Below are 19,265 nucleotides of genomic sequence, written 5' to 3' on the forward strand. Positions count from 1 at the left end.
AGCAACAGAAACTTGGCATGGAAGGCCACATGTTGTACGATTCCATTTTATGAAATATCCAGAAGAGACAAATCCATAGAAATATAGAATTATTTAGTGGTGATGGTTGCAAAACTGTGAATTTGCTACAAACCACTGAATTGGAAGCTTTAAAAGGATGAATGTTAGATTATGTGAATTATATCTCAATAAAGAAATAAAATATTTGGGGTCAATCAAACCTTTCCCAGACACTTGGGGAAAATGAAAGGTTTGAAAAGACAATTCAGTTTTCCAGTTCCTTAAAAAGCCAGGCCAAGTATAATAGTTTACTTTTTAAGATATAAATATAATTATAAGCAGTTATGTTTTGGCTTTGTGTCCTATAGAGACATAAGGATTGGAGTTTTTAAATAACTTAATTCCTATTACCAAAGTAAGGCCTAGTTATTTTAAAGTTTTAATGATAGAAAAGCATAGATAAGAAAATTATGAACTGTCCTGTTTTTATGCCTCTCCCTATCCTCCACAAAGGTGGGTGGGAGAAGGCGTCACTGGCTTCTACATGCAAAGTCCACCTTATGGAAGGCCTTGTGTTTGGACCCTCCTGCCCCACTGATTCCACCCGAACACGAGCGCCAAAGCCAGCACCATCAAATCCTCCTTTACACCCAGATCTTACAAGCACACCCTCATTAAGTCCTCCGGCTGCCCCAACCTTCCCTCATATTTAAGTCCTGGTTTTTTACTACAACTGGTGTCTCCTTTAAGAAAAAAGTCCATGGCACTAAAAAGGTGCTGAGATGTGAGGAGAGTAGAGGTAAAAGAGAAACCCAACTTCCATTAAAACCATAATCCTCAAATTAAAATTTCCCATTAATCATATGCCAAAATTTCCCTCTAGAGTGCTGAACGAGTTTCAAAGCAACACTTTCTTAAAATCATATTTGGCAGCACCAAAGGTTCTTGTTAGAAGTCAAAAGGTGTGTTATTTCCCATTAGAATAGTATTTGAATGGAAACATCTTGAAAGATATAAGGAGGGAAAAAATGGAAGCTAACAGAATACAGACTCCAGTTCAAATTTTATTTGCATACAAAAATATATTATACTGGGAAAAGCATATTACTGTTTCCAACTTTACATAATTAATTACAAATATTTCATTAAAGCACTTTAAATTACAGGAAAGCTATGTTTTAAGAGAAAGTATAATATTGGCATGGGTTGTTCTAATATGCTGCAAGCAGGTAAAAAAGTCAGTTTCACTGTCTAAACTGCCCAGAGCTAAGCCCAAAGGCTGGTTTTAGGATGAGCCTGAGAATAGCCTGGTGGTAGGTGAGCTCTCATCTCTGTCCCCTCCAGCAGCAAATTCTACAGCCGATTTTACTGGGTGCTTAGAGTTTTCTGAAGCTTTTCCCTTATGTTGAAAGGACCCAGAGCTTCTCCTTGTTTCACATACCTGTAAGTAGGAGACAGATAAGGTTATCCACTCACAAAAGTTTATAATTCTTAAGCTTAACCTGATCATACCATCTCAGACAGGTATCAAAGGACCAAACTTAATGGAAGGCTTCCTACATAATGGATGTTTGATCAACTGGTATGACTGGACAACCAGCTACGACTTCCATGAAGTAGACAAGCTTGTTATATGGGTCAAATACAAATTGTGCTGCAATTACAATATTCTCTGTCAAAATAGGCTTTGGACTCCTGCTGCAGGATGGCAGAGCATGTAATAAAATGGGCAATAAAATCTTCAAGTGAACATAGAACACACAAGAACTTTCTACCTAGTATTTAAGTCTGTCTAAAAGAATATTAAGAAGAGTTATTTTCAATAACAAGCTCTGGACTTAATTTTTCAGATTTTACCTGCAGAGTATAGCAAAAAATATTTCTTATGCAAAATCAACTCTTTCATTGAAAAATTAAGAGGCTAGGACATAATTCTCCAAGCCTGCTCTGGGAGTGCACAAGGCCCCCCAAGAATAGAGTTGCTGAAATTTTTATCCCAGAAGGGATAGCTGGTCCTTCTGGTTTTGCAATCCTGTCCTTTTGAAAAAGGGTATGTTGACTGATTCCCAGGGTACCTTCTTCTAGACCCCCCACTGCAGTTAGGATATGATATCTACAGTTCCCAGCACACAAAACAAACAGCACCATCAGCGTAACTGCTAAATGGGAAACAAGGCATTGCCTAACTTAATCCAGGTCTTTCAATAATTGGCATGGATTTTTGGTTACAAGGACTCCCCAGACCAATTCTCACTGTTGGGACCCAACCCTCTAGAAGTCAGACCTCACCAAACCCCTGGGTCTAACCTAGGAAAATTTCTCCACCATGGGACAGAACCCTCTGGCTGGTCAGCATAATGCTGGTATGGTCAACTGGCTCACTTCTCTGAAAAGCCCGGCAGGCCACCATGATGGCAAAGCTCCAACCTTGTTCTAACTACTACTTTAATCTCCATTTTCCAAACAAAATGCCAGTATTTGCTGGTGCCTGTTCTTACTGTTTGGGAAGGCACATGATCTATTTTAACCCAAGCTTATTCTCAGAATTTCTTTCTGAGCCACTAGGGTCCTGTTTCTGAACCTAAAAAACCCTTATGGTGTAACTTCCCGCACCCCCCAGGGCAAGCTGGTAAACGTTAGAGCACTTTATCAGAAGAGTTGGTTTTCTGCTTGATTTTTTTAATACCAGGCATGTACTCACTTGCTAATGTTCTGTCAAGATCAGCAATAAAGTCTTCTAGCTCTTTTGTGTCTCCTAGTTTGGCTGAAAAACAAGAGTTGGAGTCCGGTTTCCATATCAAAGACAACAGATGACTCCCATATTTCCCAGGATTATGTGAGCCCATTTTGCACCTCTCTCCAGAAATTTTATTGAGTGTCCTGTATCAACTAAGTGTCTGCTCCAATGTTTACTTACAGTCAACTAAGAAATGTATTCAGAAGACAAGTTTAAATGTTTCATTCTAGTTTAGTTCGTCATCCCCTCCCCCACCCCTAGCCCCACCCCAGCAACCTGGAAGAGGAATCTCCCTTCACTGTCTTAAAGTTTGATGAGGGAGAGTGAGGAGCAGGGAAGGAAGATTAAGTTTTGAGTTTTTAATTTATCAGTCAAAAACACTCAGCAAGCACGGCGCTGCTGTGCAGAATGGACGCCCAGAGCCCGTTAAGTCCTGCTAACCCTGTCCTCTGATGCGTTCTTGTTGTGCTATCAAACACTGCTCCCTCCGAGGCCCGACAGCAGGCAACGAATGGTGAGCCGGTAGTGTTCCTCACCAAAATGGTACAGGCAAGAAGACCTGAGGCTTCCGGGTCCCGAACAACCTCATCCCACCCAGGTGCCAACACAAAGTATGAAATCCTTATCCTGACTGTTCTCTCTATACCCTGAGATACATACTTTTTCTGTATACCTACATTTTCCTGCAGAGCTCATTGTTCATGCCTTCTCTGAAATGCACTACTTCCTATTTTCATTAACCCCTGCTGGCTGCATATAGCTCATTATTCTCAGCTTTTCAAGTCAGTTTGTCATAGGGCTCTTTCCGCTCTTTAATTTCTACTGCTACCGAAAAGCAGGATCAGGTAGCAATTCGGAGCACCTTTTAAACCACTTTCTAGATTGCTCTGGCTCTCTGAATTCAATAGATCCATTATAGACAGAGGGCTGGACAATGGCAGAGTCCCCAGTGGCTGCTAACATTGCTATGTTGAGAGGAGAATTTAAAAATAGCTCTTTTGAAAAAGAGGGAAATTGTGCCTAACTGCCAGAGTGAGAAAAGTGACAGAATCTTCGTGTTTCTTTTTAATTATGTTCCATATTTATTGCATTCTGCAACTATTTTCAGCAAGTATAATGTTTCTTAAGGGAAAAAACTCTTTCTATTTTCAAAAGGGCATTTGTCCAAAATAACAGAACATTCAGCTCTCTAGCTGGAGACACTATACTAGTTCCAAAAAATGAGAAGCTGCTCATGAATCTTTAAAACTGGTTTAGGTCTATTAATATCACAGGAGAAACAGGCTGGAGCTGCTATTTTGAATCATGTTAGATCATTGCTTGTGAAATAATGATTTCCCCACATAATCGCTAAATTGGTCATCTGAAAGCATCAAGAAAATAGTTGATGCAATCAAATGGATCCTACTTTCTGCAAAGCCTAACTGCTGAGTTTTAGCTTCCAGATCCAACCAGTCTGGTTGGCACAGTCTTGATTATACCACAAAGAAAGTAGAGTCTTGAGTCTACAGGGTTTCTTTCTCCCTATGAATGTGGCTTCCTGCCCCCCCAGTTACCTGACTTCATTTCCACAGTGATCAAAATGCTAATAACAAATTCCACTTCTCAGTGAACTGTACTAAGATACTAATCTCATCTATTTGTTTTGCACATTTGGGAAAGACTGGTTAGCAATAAGGGTGACAGCAGACGAAACTGAGAAGGAGAAAGGCATAAGGAAGCAAAAAACCCCTCACAGTCCCTCTGAACTCACCTTTCCGAGGAGCGATCGTGGGAGAGAGCAGAGCTGGAGTGGAGTCTGTCGGAGAATTCAGTTTTTCATCACTGAAGCTGAAGCTATTCCTATAAAGTGATTCTGCACCTTTCAGGAGAGAAAACAACTCATTAGAAAGTTTTCAGTCTATAGTCTCTTGATAGCCAACAGCTTATCTCGAACAAGAACACAGTTGTAAAGAAAATAAGTTGATTTCCAGATTATATATTTATGCCCCAAAATGATTTGCGGTAGGAGAGTGTGCCTCTGTATGTGTGTGAGTGTGTGTCTCCACTCAGGCATACCTAAGGCCCCTGCTCCCCTAAAAAAAGAGGGGTGTGATAGGACCATCATGACCAGACCAGCCCCCTTTGCAACACACAGGAGGAGCTACTGCCTAGGTGTCTGTCTGACAGCTAAGTCAGTGCTTGGTGGATGGCTCCTGGCTTGGGATTTTAGACATAAGGAATCATCCTTCCTGAAAAATGTCCCTTCTGCCCTCCTAAACCCCTAAAATAGAAAGAAAAGGTCGGGTCCCAGGACTTCCTCTGCGTGCTCGAGAGAGAGTCTTCATCATGGTCTCCTTGGAAGCCTACACTCTGGGGATAAGCTAGAGGGCCCAACTTAAAGACTTTTTCTCCTGGAGGTTGTCCATTACAGACACTTCAAGGGGCTCCATGGCTTCCTGTGTTGCCATGCCCCCAAAGACCAGAGGGAGAGCCAGGCAAGCTTCCAGAGCAGGGCGGCACTGGGCGCCAAGGGAACCAGCTCAAGCTCCTAAGGACTTGCGTGCCCTTGCACAAGACAGCATCTCTGGCCTCAGCTTACCCATCAATATCGTGGGAAGATGGGCTAAATAATCCTTGAAGTCCTTCCAGCTCTGAAGGTCTGTGATTCTATTTCTTTAAGGCCTGTCAGTGGGGAGGAAACCAAACCTCAGCGAGCCCAGCCATGTGGCTGTGACAAGAAAGGAGCTGCTGGTTGAGCAGCATTGACTCAAAGATCTCAAAGGCAGAGCAGGCGGTGGAAGCAGGATGTGGCCTCTGAGGTCAGAAGGAACAGTCTTCCTGGTTAAAACGAAACACCAAGCCAGCCCAGGCTGAGGCTCAGATGAGCTCTGGAGAGGCTGCTCAGGCGCAAAAGGGGCAGCTGAACCAGGAAGGCCTGGCCGGGCCCCGCTTCTCTTTGGGATTCACTCACTCACTTTTATCCAATTACCTCCAGCTCAGGAGAGAGCAAAAATATCTTTTTTTTGTTCCCCTTAACTCAAAATGAATGACTAAGTTACAAAGGATATGCCAGAATAAAAAGGGTTTTCAGAAGCAGAGGTTTCTGGTCCCAAGAGAATTCATATAAAAGACCGCTACAAGTGCTCTGACACGGCACCTGGCTCCCTCCCGCCCCCCTCCTCCAACCCGGAGGCCCCTGTGCCACCTTGTCTTCCTGGCCTACACACCCGTCATCCACTTTTCCCAGCCCAATCCTCACAATCTTTCCTTCCTTCAGAGCTCTAGCTCAAGTCACCTAAAAGAACCACAATCGTTTTTCAGTTCAATGATGAACACCTACAGAGATCCGAAACACTGACCCTCACGCTTACCTTTCCTCAAAAATATATTCCCTAAAATACTGGTCCTTTGAAAGAAGAATTAACTAAATTTGAGAAACTCCAAGGATTTCTAGAGATTCCTATGGTATATCCCCACTTTAGAAGTCCCCCCGAGAAGTCTTGTCATAGAGAAACCCACTTAGCCCTATTTCCCAAGCTCACTTAACCATGGGACACTTTTTTGTGTAGTACCCTCGTAAGATTTCTCAGGACACTTGTACTCAGTGGAACCCAAATTGAGAAGCCCCTCTGCCTGTTTGCCATGTCAGCCAAGCCCACCTCTAGAGCAGTCTGGATTTTCCCAAGGGATAGCCTTTCCCCTACATATAGGAAGTGGTCAGTCTATTGTACACCCAGAGCAGAGTGTCACTGTTTGCCACCACTGAAGAAGGAGGAGAATCTCCACAAATAGAAACTGAGAAACTTGTGAGGAAAAGATGAGGTGAGACTTAGAGCAGGAAAACCACAGAGGGCCCTGGGGAGGCAGACCTGTGTCCACACTCCTGAGCCAGAAGGAAAGAATACAAGGTCTTTGGCACATTCCTTCTGGCTCTAAAGGAGAGCTGAGAGCATCACCCCATCACCGGCACAGAATGCCAAACCCAAAGACTCATGGGCCCAGATCCTGGCGGCCACACCTTTGGTCTCTATCTCCCTGAAGCAGGTGGCCCTGGAGAGTCAGTTTCACCACCACACCTCCCCCAACTCCAGCCTGCACCACAGCCCATGCCCTGCCTGTGGACTGCACCCCTATTCTGCCCCAACTCTCCAGCAATTGACATCCACATATACTCATCCTTTGGGAGGTAGAAAACACACACAATTTTACTTCACAGGCAAGTAGACCAAATGTCATTGGGTTTTCAGGGAAGGAATAATCTAGGCAAAGAAAGGCCATTGCAAAAAATGCTTTTTTGATCCCAGTATTTTTTCCAAACTCACAATACATAGACAAATTGACTGTTATTGGACTGATAAATTCAGTTGTAAACCCAAGTATTAAAATAATTGAAAGTTGCCTCTTACTGCTAATAAACACGTTAATCCCACAATGGAGAGAAAAAAATACTAGTTACAATATCTATCTATCTATCTATCTATACATATATATATATATACAAACACACATACACCACACAGAGGCATGTTAACATAGCATATGCTCACTTCCCCACCTGCCCTCTCTCCCCCCATGCTCCCGCCCCCCTCAACCACGCACACATACACACACTCACAAGTACACATTAGCTCGCATATTATGTCACTGCCACACCTTAATTCCTCTTTCTATGAGTTCCAGTGCACATCTGGTCCAGACCTGACTTCAGGCTCCAAAATGTTCAGCCATTAAGAGGAAATGAGCGCCTCAGCGTCCAGAGCCAACCCTGCCCACAGCTGAGTTCCACCCTGTGGTAATATTCATGTAATTCATGAACAAGGTGAAAAGGACACCCTCGAGAGCCCTAAGCTACCTTGGACCTAGGAGAAGCTGCCTCACAGAGACGCGCAGGAGAAGTGGCCTCAGAGCCTTCATTGCTTCTTTTGCAGAAGCGGAATAGTAACCTATGTGCTCCATGTATGATACCTACGGTTTTCATCATTTTATTCTCAAACTTCTGGCTAAATGGAGGACGACATTTCCAGAAGAGGAAAGGTCACCACAGAGAATGATAAGAATCAAGATTCTGAGCCCAGGCTTCCTCCTCTTCTTCAGATAGTAGCAAAGTTCCTAAGCGCAGTTTCTCTTTAGAGGCGCCCTAGAACAAACCACCAACATGAGTAAAGCACACTCTAGTCTTCTCCAACCTTTATCCAAATGTGCTTCATTCCACAGACTTCTGCTAAGCCCCTACAATGAATGAGAGCTCATGCTAGGTGGTGTGCTGGATTAAAAAGCACGCAGAGCCTGACTTTCTGTCCTTTCACTCCCTTGGAACTTTAGTCCTTGCAAAATAACAACCAGTCGGTCTGATAAAAGCCCAGCAATGTGTCGGTGGCTGACAGCATACTAATGTATCAGTGCCCCACCCCAAAGCAGGTGCTGCTAATAGGGGCTCAAGGGACACATAATAGTGATGATTCGGGGAACCTTGACAGATGACAAGACTAGATATTTAGGGCTCTACAACATCGACTTTATCAGCTCTAAAGCCCCATCTCACAAGCATCTCAAAGCCCCTTTGAGATTAGAAAGGTCGTTGGCAAGTCTTAGTGTGCTGAAGCCAGGAACCTCCAATTTAGGACCAACTTTTTGAAGACACCATCAAGAGAAATTAAGCATATTAAATATACAAACATCTGATTTTAAGAGCACCGAGCTTGAGAAATTCAGCTGCAAAAACAGAGGCTTGTTTAAAAGACAGATATGCTTCTTTAGTAGGGGGTGGGGAGAAAGGTAATTTAGGGTTAGCACCACCACGTACTCCAGAGGGAAGCAAAACCACAGTGAGCCTTGCCCAGAGCTCCTGTAAATATAGAACAATCCCACTTGTTTAAGGCAAGCAAACTATAGTAATTAACTGGGAAAAAGAAAACTTTAGACCTGCTTTCCTTTTGCCACACGGAATGATGTGGGGGGAGGGGGGAATCTCCTCAAAATCTAAATTCCCACAGCTTTCCTTCTGGGACTGCTCCGTCCCTCTGGACGCCTCTGCAGGTGTCCGTCAGAGCAAAACCTGTCAGCCACCTGGAATTCCTGACCCAGTACCAGAGCCGCCTGAGGGGTCCTAACTCTTCATTCTCCCAGGGCTAGAACAAATTCAGGTTCTAGTCTTAGCAGCTCCTGCCCGATCAGCCAATATACTACCTGTCCTGCTGGCACCAGGTCCATTAGGTCCCCTCTACCAGCGCCTTGCTGGGAGAGTCCAGGTGAAGATACACAGACATTCTAAGTCTTACACATGTTAAAGAAACCAGCTTCTCATTCCCTAAAATGGTCCTACAGTATTGTAATAGCCCTATCATGCACAGTAGACTTCAGATCTTTTCTGTTAAGTAACAAAACATTTCCCCCATCAAAGGGACAAAAACGCATGTGAAACCCCAGCACAGCAAAGATGTAAGTTCACATCTTACTACACCGAGGACAGTGACTGCAATGGGGTATGGGGGGGAGTCAGTAATAAGGGTGAATGTAATAATCACATTGTTTTTCTTGTGAAACCTTCATAAGAGTGTATATCAATGATACCTTAATTTTAAAAAAAGATGTAAGTTCATACCACCTTTTAAAATTCAAGTTAATATTACAAACTCCTTACAAAATCAATCAGTGGAGATGTAAATGATCAACACGTTGGTGAAAATTCAGTAATTATGAGTTAAACTTTCATTAAACACACAATTGAGAAATCATGGTGTGAGCTCAGTTTTGAAAATACTGAGAAAATAATACATTATTATTTATTTTATTTTATTTTGGTATCATTAATCTACAGTTACATGAAGGACATTATGTTTACTAGGCTCCCCCCTTCACCAAGTCCCCCCCACATCCCTGTTCACAGTCACTGTCCATCAACATAGTAAGATGCTGTAAAATCACTACTTGTCACCAAGTGCACAGTCACTGTCCTTCAACATAGTAAGATGCTGTAGAATTACTACTTGTTTTCTCTGTGTTGCACAGCCCTCCCTGTGCCTCCCCAACACTATACATGCTAATAGTAATGCCCCCTTTCTTTTCTTCCCACTCTTATCCCTCCCTTCCCACCCATCCTCCCCAGTCTCTATCCCTTTGGTAACTATTAGTCCATTCTTGGGTTCTGTGCTTCTGCTGCTGTTTTGTTCCTTCAGTTTTCTTTTGTTCTTATACTCCACATATGAGTGAAATCATTTGGTACTTGTCTTTCTCCACCTGGCTTATTTCACTGAGCATAATACCCTCTAGCTCCATCCATGTTGTTGCGAATGGTAGGATTTGTTTTTTTCTTATGGCTGAGTAATATTCCATTGTGTATATGTACCACATCTTCTTTATCCATTCATCTACTGATGGACACTTAGGTTGCTTCCATATCTTGGCTATTGTAAATAGTGCAGCGATAAACATAGGGGTGCATCTGTCTTTTTCAAACTGGAGTGCTGTATTCTTAGGGTAAATTCCTAGAAGTGGAATTCCTGGGTCAAATGGTATTTCTATTTTGAGCAGAAAATAATTATTTAAAATAAGTTTAAACCTGAGATGTTTACAATTCTGGAAGCTCCTAACTGCACTGCCCTTTTACTACAATGGTAAAACTACTCCCACTACAGGGCCTGAGATCACCTGTCGGAAACCAAGTCTAAGGGAAAGACTCAAGCCAACTGGGGCCAACCCCCACACCGAATGCTGCTCCTAATGGGAAGGTATCCCGGATCATTAAATTGGTCCCCTTCATGTCTTAGGACTCCCTGTGAGAACAGGAATCAGTATTTCAATATTAATATCTGTTCCTCTCTCGTATCTAAGTAACTTGCTTCTTTGGTGAAACAAGGAATGTCTTTTTTCCTCCTTTGGATGCAAGCAACATAAATTTCTTTTTTAATGAGAAAAGGAAGGATTCTTTAAAAACCAGGAATGCTGTTTTGATCTGTCTTGTTAAGTGGGCACATCTTCAGAGTGATAGAGCTGTAAAAGGGAGAGTGGAAATCAGGGCACCACCAGTTTGTAGCTCCATACACAACACTTTCATGTGACACACTCACTCAAATGTGTCTGACCTATGTGATATATAGCATGGTACATATATATGCATTTTAGTGTTTTCCTGGAAGCATTAAACAGAGCAAATATTTTCCTCCTAATTATGAGCTTAATGGGTATTTCTAACAACACTGCGAAATAGCACCCTTTCAGTTTTGCAGCTGAAGAAACTGAGGTCCACTCATCACCCAGGGCCCTGACAGGGCTCAGCCTGGGCTCCACCAAGCCAGGCAGGTGAGCAAGGCCTTAGAGAATGAGCCCAGGTGGTTCCACCATTTTGACAGAAAAATGGAGATAACAGTGCCTATGTTATAGCACTGTGGTAGAGATCATGTGCAAGAACACACTGAAGGACAGCAAAGAGATCGCTGGTAATAAGAGCTCATAAATAATAATAGTAACCGCCCCCCCCGCCCACAGTAGAGGCTTGGTGAGTGAGCTGCTTTTATTATCAATATACTGATATGTCTCCCTTTTGGTGGAGTAAATTTCAGTAGGACCTACCTCTCTCAAACATCCTCTTCCACAGGAAAGCATTAAATAGACAGCTGAGTATAACAAATGTCTGTGCTCAATTCTTGGTAGCAGTTAAGATACACATATTGTGCTTCCTTAAGAAATTACTATTTAGATACACACCACTTCTATCAAGACTATTTCTAACCAGTCTAGTGGGGGGCAAACTACATGCTGATTGAAAAGATTAATGTCATCTGAGCCTTCTTTATACCCTCCACATTACTTCTCTAACCACCAAGCTAAGGATTGGTTTAACAGTTAACAACAAGAGCAGAAAGCAATATATGCACACATACCCTAAGAAAAACTACAGACTATTCCAAGTATCTCCCCCAAAACTGTGAAGAATGTGTTTTGGGTGCTTTCTCTTTGAGGCCCCTGAAAACAGATCCCAGAGATGAAATCCTACCCGAAGGAGCTGCAGTCACCCAGGAACGGGCGAGCTCAGACCGTATTCTAGCCAAACATGGCTGTGGTTTAGAAAGGAGCTGTTCTCTGCGGTACATCAGCACAGGACAGGTTGCCCCAGCTTTCTTTGCTGTGGGGGAGAGAATGTGTACTTGATGTAACTTGCTCCCTTCCCCAGTAGAAGGAACCATGTTTAAGTTTGGCCACAGATATTGAGACAAATTTAAAAAATGTTTAGACTACCCTTTGACATTGAAAATAAGTGGTCTGGTCATTAGCAACAAAGTCCAAAAATACAAAACAGAAAATTAACAACACACTGTTCCTTTCCCATTCACCTCAAAAGCTGCGATTAGAGCTAAGCCTTGGCCAGGGCTACCAAGGAAAGTCAAGCTGGAAGTCAAGGTTCTGACTCAAATTCCAAACAGGGTGTCAAGGGCCCTTTACCCCTTTTTAGGAGGACAGCTCATATTTAAGTCTAGGACTGTATCTTTGCTCTGTAACAAGGAAGAGCTTCAACTTTCAAAAAAAGAGAATCACAAGGGAAGCCCATTGCTTTTAGTTCCAGAGTCAAGGGCAGCAAAGAGGGTGACATTCAGGCTTATGACCTACCTAGGAAGTGAAGACTCAAGAATAACCGGGAAGAGTTTAAAACTCACTTTGAAAAATAAGTAATAAGGATTTGAAAACTGAAAATGACATATTGAAAAGTCACCAATTTGCTGTTTGACAGCTAAACAGACAGCCATAATCTTTATAGGCCATTTGAGTTCTGGAAAAAAAAGTTACTTCTCTTCTTAAAAGGTTGTTTAGGACAAAGAGACCCTGGGTTAGTCTCCATTACAAATAGTTTCCAACCAAGTCCTCTGTGCCCATCTGCTCTCTAGCTCCCCCTCCAGGCTGTGTGTGTGCTGGGGAGGGGCGGGCAAGAGGGTGGGAGCAGGGAGTGTCGAAGCCGCACAGTCTCTGTGTGGGCCCGCCTGCCCAGAGACATTTTAGAAAATACTTGAACTCAGTAGCGCCAGGGATTCTTTCAGAAGTGCATGCAGTGGAACAGCAAGTCTGGGAGCTCTGGGCCAGAACTAAGTGCAAGAAATTACTTTAAAAATCCCATGAACAGCAGCTTACGAAATCCTTCCTGGTTCCCCAAAATGTTGGGCAGTGCCCTCCCGTGTACCCTCCCACCCCGATTCCTGTGGCACTTGCTCCACAGCCTCAGAAAGATTACTGCTGCGAGGGGGGAAAGGGGGAAGGAGTGGCTGGAGGAGAGGGAACTGTGTTACGGCCTGGCGTGGGCCCAGGCTCCTGCCCAGCTGAGTGGGGGCGAGCTGCCTAAGCCCTCCGGCCTCGGGACACCTGCGACGCCCTCCGGCGGCAGGGAGACCCGCCTGCCTTCCAAGCCCCCTTCCCGTGACTAACCCCGGGGGCCTTCCGCCCGGGCCTCACCCCTGCGGGCGCCCCAGACCTTGGCTCAGCTTCGGGGCTACTCCGCTGGGCCCCTCCCCTCGCTTCCGGTCAGCCCAGAACTCCCCCCAGTAGGCGGCGGACCCGAGTCCCCAGGGCTCCGGGCACCTTCCCTGCTGCGGTCACACTCACTCTCCGAGTCGCTGAAGCCGCTGCTGTCGCTGACGCTGGCGCTGCTCCGCCGCTTCATGCGCTCCAGGTGCTCCTCGTAGTGGAAGTGGCGCTCGTGGAAGGGCGACGCGAAGTCGGCCAGCACCGCGTCGAACTCGCACAGCGCGTCCGTCAGGTCCCCGGGCGCCGCCGAGTCCAGGGCCGGGGCTGCGGGCGGGGGAGCGGGCTCAGGGGCTGCGGACGGGGCGTCCCGCCGGGGCTGGGGGGCCGCGGCGCCCCGTGCCCGAGGTGTGCCAAGTGACAGCCACGCTGTCGCTGCCCACTGCCTCCAGTCACCCTTCAGTGCTCTCAACCGCCCGCAAAGGGCTGTTATCACGCCCACTTTACAGGTCGCATTGCTGAGCCTCCGCCGAGGGCCGTGCAGGCCAGAGGCCACCCAGCGAGCCCACACAGCGCCAATCCGGCCCGCGCGCTGTCGGCCCTCGGCCCCACGCCCGCTGCCCAGGTGCGCGTGGACCCCGGCGGCGGGGGGCAAACAGGGTCAGGATGCGCGCGGGAGCGTCGCCCGGCGCAGGTAGCGGGGCTGAGCCCCCGGGGACAGGGTCCTGCCGGGGGGAGGGGGGGACAGAGGCAGGCAGGGCCGGGGCACCGAGGGGGCCCCCATTCACCTGCGGCCGCGGCGGCCGCCGGGCTGCTCTGCGCGGCCGGAGGCTTCATGGGCGGCTGGGGGCTCCCGCGGGCGCTGCGCCCGGCCGCCGTCACACGCCGCCGTCGAGGCCGGGCTCTCCGGGTCGCTGTCCCGCCCGCGCTCCCGCCGTGCGGACGCCTCGCCCTCGCCCGCTCGGTCCCGCCGCCTCCGGCGCCGCCCGCTCGCCCGCTCTTGGCCTCGCGTCTCCAGCCCTGCCGTCTTATAGCCGCGGGCGGAGGCGGGCCGGGGCGGGGCCGCGGGGCCCGGCCGCCGGGTCTGTCCCTGCCGCGCACCGGGGGCGCCCCTGTCGCCCGGGCGCCGCCCTCGCCACGCGCCAGCCCGGGAACCGCAGTGACGGGGCGGTGCCGGAGCCCGGCTTACAGCCCCAAGTATTTACTCGCCGCTTTCCCTGCGCGCCCTCACCGCCCGCCACACCAACTTGTCTCTGGCGTCACCGGAGCCCCAAAGAGTTTGCGGGTGCCCCGGAGCCCCGCCGCTTCCTTGCGCGTGCTCTTCATCTCCCGGCGCCTCGGTTTCCTCCTCTGTGAAATGGAAATGCCGAGCCTCCCGGGCGGCTGAGAAGAAGGCAGCGGAAAGCCGCGGGAGGCCCAGACCGGCGTCGCACCCCACCTCCCCGAGGACTGTGGGCGGATGGAGGGGAAAGGGTGGGGGCCACAGGGACAGACGTCGTGGAGTCCGCGCGTTTACGAACCTTAATTGCGGCCATCCCGGCGCCCGGGACGTAAGGTGCTGGGCGCTGACGCCAGCCCCGACTGCATTTGCAGGTTTTTGTTGAGGAAAGAAATGACTGCGTAGAAGCAGCGCGTACCGGCGCCCCTGAGTGTCCACGCGAAGTAAGGGGCACCCTGCCCAGCCGCCTGGCGGGGAACCGTCGTGGCCGTGAGTAGCTCACACTGCGCTGCCCAAGGCTGTAGCGGCTAGCCACACGTGGCTATTTAAATGTAAAGCAGTTAGAATAGAATAAAGTGAAAAATTCAGTCCCTCATTGCACCAGACACAGAGCAAGTGCGCAACAGCCATCATGGCACAAAGTTCTTTGGACAAAGCTGCCAGGGTCTCTGACCCACAAAACTGGCTCAGAGGAAAGGCTGGCTTCTTACCCAGGTTATCAAGGGCTGCCTGGGTCAGTCTTGGCATGCACCATTTCCAGCTCCGCACAGAAACCCTGACAGGGGGAATTGCTGCCTGTTTTCCAGGTGAGGACACTGAGGCAGAGAGGTTAAGTAGCCTGCCAGCAGGTAGTGATGGAAAAACGGGTCTGTCGAGTTTCAGAACCACTTTGAGTGTCAGCACATCCTCCCTTTCTCCATAATGCAAGGTGGAGGAGAACTGAATGGACAGGAGGAAAAGGCTCCCATAAGGGAGCAGACAACCAGGACAGTGAAGCAACAAGGAAGGCGTATGCATCTTTCATTTTACCTCTTTTTGCTTCTTTTTCCCATCTCCCTTTTAAATTATTTTTTTTCTCTCTTTCCTGCCCTCATGCTCTTTGACTCTCTGGTGATGACCTGGGCTGATGGAGGAGCAACCAATCTAGGATCTGAGGCCAAGGAGCTGCCCACTAACATAGGTCTCCTCCCTCCTGGGTGGGAACTATGGTGCAGGAGGGGGTGAACATCCCAGCCCAGCTCATGCCTGATGGCTCAGGGTCCCTAACAGCTAAAGAATCTGCCAAGCTGATTTCAAAAGAGCCTACAAAACAGCCCCACTTTTTAGTAGCCATGTCACTTCACTGAGAGAAAGACAATGCAGATCACTTCCTCTCCAGCAGCAGAGCTGCACCCCATTGTAAGGGGGCTCACCCAGGCACTGGGGAGATGGCTGGGCAAGGGACCCCACCTCAGAGTGTCACCTCCTCTACAATCGGTGGCACTTTGGTTTCTAGAGGACTACTGCTCTGTTTCTCTTTCCTAATCATAAATATAACTTTAATATACAGGAGAATATAGAGAATTAGCTAAATAGCATTCTGTGGAACTCACCACTGAGAATTAACCTGTTAACATTTTGTTATTTTTGCTTCTGATATTTTTTGAGGTGCAACTTACACATAACAAGTCTGCAAATCTTAAGTATGAAGTTTGTTAAATGTTTCCATGTGTATACACCTGTGTAATTACTATCCAGATCAAGATATAGCATTTTCTCACCCCAGAAGGTGCCATTCTCCAGGCACTAGCACCTGTAAGTAATCCCTATGGTAAGTCCTATTCTGAATTCTATCACCTGAAATTGGTTTAATTTTAAACAATTCTAAAACTCCTTAAACAAAGACATATTATATGTATTCTTTTATATCTGGCTTCTTTTGCTTAACACAATGTCCATGAGTTTTCTGTTGTGGTATTAATCCATCCTTCTGCCTTTACAACATCTGAGCTGTTATTTCGTTGCTGTTGCTACAAGCGGTGCTGCAATGAGTATTCTTGCACCTGTGGTCATGATGAAGAGTCTCCAGGATAGATATATAGAAGTGGAATGACCACATTGGTTTGATATCTCTAGTCATTTGTTAATATAAATAAAGCTTCTAGGAACAGCCTTGTGCATTTCTTTCAGCACACTTCTCGTGGAATTACATCTAGGCATGGAATATAAGAATCACAGGATAGCTTTCAAAGATACTGCCAAACAGCTTTCCTAAGTGGGTGAATGAATCTATACTCCCAGTAGTGTATGAGAATTCCAGTTGCTCCATATTTATGTCAACATGTGATACTGTTAGATGTGTTAATTTTAGCCACTCTGGTCAGTATCTGACTGCAATCTTTTTCCTCTTCTTCCTGTGCTTTAATTTACATTTCCCTAATAAGTAATTAAATTGGCCACCCTTTCATATGCTTCAAATAAATCTTAATAAGAGAATAGAACAATATGGATGAAGTTGAAATCCCCTTGGTTGTCTTTTCCACTCCTTTCCAGGATTGGAACTTCCTCCCCAGAGACATCCATTCCTATGAATTTGGGAAATACCCACCCAGCCCATATTTTTGTGCCTACCCTGTATTTGTAAGTTCACATAAAATGATGCAGTATTGCTTTATGTGGCTTTTAAATTTATATAACTACTTTAATGCTGTAATATGTTTTGTTTTCACTCAACGTTGTTTTTGCATATGCTGATACACACAGATATACTTTGTTCATTTTATCTGCAGATAAATTCCATTGAACGATTACATAACAAGTCATTTATCTGCTCTCTCTGTATAAATCTACACGATGGATGCTTGGGCTGTTCCCAGTCTTAGCTATCACACGCAATACTTCAGTTAACATGCTCTTATCTATCTCCCAGTGCACATGTGTGCATCTACTTCTGTGTTCATGTTGATTCCTTCCCAGACAAAAGGCAAAGATTAAACCTTTAGTCCTATGACCCTTCCAGCTGGGTTCCATTCTCTCTATTCCAGGGCCTCCTATGGTCCCAAGCCCCTTGACCATAGTGACAAAGATAGCAAGTAACCCTGCTGTTCAGGTGGGATATTGTGCTTCACTGAGGAAGGGGTGAAGAGCTGTATCTTCATCAGCCTGGAATCCAAATTAACCATAACATCCTTACACTGGGATTTACACACATTTCAGATTCCAGAAGTCATTCAGTCACACAAGTCTCCTTCCAAAAAAAAGACTCAGGGTAGCTTATGATTTTGGGACAGGACAATCATAACTTCTTACATTTTAAAGAGACAGTTCTTTATCTTAATTAGCATCTTTCCCCCATTTCCACTGTTTACCACTCTATCCTTAAAATGTGTCCTGAATAACCATTGAAACACCTCACCTTTTCTTCTTAGAACCATATCAAATCCTTCTGTATAATTAAACTCTGGGGTTCCCTACAGGACTCTCCTTAACCTTTTCTTCCCACTCTATACTCTCACCAGGCCTTATCACCCCCCTCAAGATTGTAACTAACATTTACACACTTTCAAACCTTTATTTCCAGATCTGATTTTTTTCCCCTCAAGTCTCTTATATCCAATCACCTATAAGCTTGTGACATTCCTCTACAGACATCCTGTGGAAGAAACTTGTAGTTGTTTCCTGATATCAGATCCCCTCTTTCTACTTTAGTAATAAATAGGTAGACCCGCAGATTCCTGAAATAAAGATTATATGCCCCAGCTTCCCTTGCCGGTAGGAATGGTCATATGACTAAAGTCTGGACATCAGGCTATCGGCAGAAGCATCCTGTACAAAACTCCAGTATGTATTCTGAAAGGAAGGGAGCAGGCACACTGGCTCTTGTTTCTTCCTGATGGATTGGAAGCCAGACATTAGGCTAGGTTTCACACCATGAGATAGAAGCCCTGTATTAAGGATGACAGTGAGAAGAAGAATCCTGAATCCCTGGTGTGATGGAGCCATCATACCAACTAACCCTGGAATACCACTGCCTACATGAGAGAAAAATAAAATCCAATGTACATCTTGTGTAAGCCACTATTTGAGGGGTTTCTGACCCTTGCAATTGAGCCTAATCTCAATACCTCATATAAATATCACTAGGAACCCCTTAATTCTGTACTTGCAAGTTTTGGAGATGCTCATTTTCTCATTGAGTAAGCAGGTTTAGTTGTGACTGTTAGTTTTCTAGGGCTGCCATAAAAAGGCACCACAACTGGGTGGTTAAAAGAACAGAAATTAACCCTCTCACAGTTCTAGAGGCTGAAAGTCCAAATCAAGGTAGCGGGGGTGACTCCTTCTGAAGGCTGTGAAGGAGAATCTGATCCAGGCCTCTCTCCTACCCTCTGATGGTTTCCTGGCAGTCTTTGACATTCCTTGGCTATTAGGTGTATCAACCTAATTTCTGCCTGTCTTCAAATGTGTGTCTTTGTCTGTGTCTCTCCTCAGCCTCTTACAAGGATACCAGTCATATCAGAGTAAGGGCCACCCTAATTCAGCATGAACTCATCTGAACTAGATCACATCTACAAAGACCTTATTTTCAAATAAGGTCACATTCACAGGTACCAGGGGTTAGGACTTGAATATATCTTTTTTTTTTTGTATCATTAATATACAATCACATGAGCAACATTGTGGTTACTAGATTCCCCCCATTATCTAGTCCTCACCACATACCCCATTACAGTCACTGTCCATCAGTGTATTAAGATGCTAGAGAGTCACTACTTGTCTTCTCTGTGCTATACTGCCTTCCCCATGCCCACCCCCTCTGCAATATGTGTGCTAATTGTAATGCCCCTTATTCCCCTTCTCCCTTCCTTCCCCACCCCCACCGAGTCCCTTTCCCTTTGGCAACTG

At 46.0% G+C, this 19,265-nt stretch overlaps 1 protein-coding gene across 2 annotated transcripts; it reads right to left on the reverse strand.

Moving 5' to 3' along the window:
- Positions 1–1,047: 1,047 nt before the first annotated feature.
- RGCC (regulator of cell cycle) lies at positions 1,048–14,110 on the reverse strand. 2 transcript variants are annotated; one of them, XM_036932395.2, is made up of 5 exons: positions 13,954–14,110; positions 13,307–13,492; positions 4,491–4,598; positions 2,702–2,764; positions 1,048–1,441 (listed from the first exon to the last, which is right to left on the reverse strand). In XM_036932395.2, exons 1-5 carry the CDS (start codon positions 14,000–14,002, stop codon positions 1,434–1,436), a joined length of 414 nt encoding a protein of 137 aa, XP_036788290.1. In that variant the 5' UTR covers positions 14,003–14,110; the 3' UTR covers positions 1,048–1,433. The 2 variants fall into 2 exon arrangements, with proteins under 2 accessions (XP_036788290.1, XP_057350424.1); XM_057494441.1 differs by lacking the exons at positions 13,307–13,492; positions 13,954–14,110 and adding an exon at positions 11,712–12,315.
- Between the last annotated feature and the right edge of the window lie 5,155 nt (positions 14,111–19,265).

Source organism: Manis pentadactyla, chromosome 17 (assembly GCF_030020395.1).
Source record: "Manis pentadactyla isolate mManPen7 chromosome 17, mManPen7.hap1, whole genome shotgun sequence".
In the NCBI taxonomy this organism is placed as follows: Eukaryota; Metazoa; Chordata; class Mammalia; order Pholidota; family Manidae; genus Manis; species Manis pentadactyla.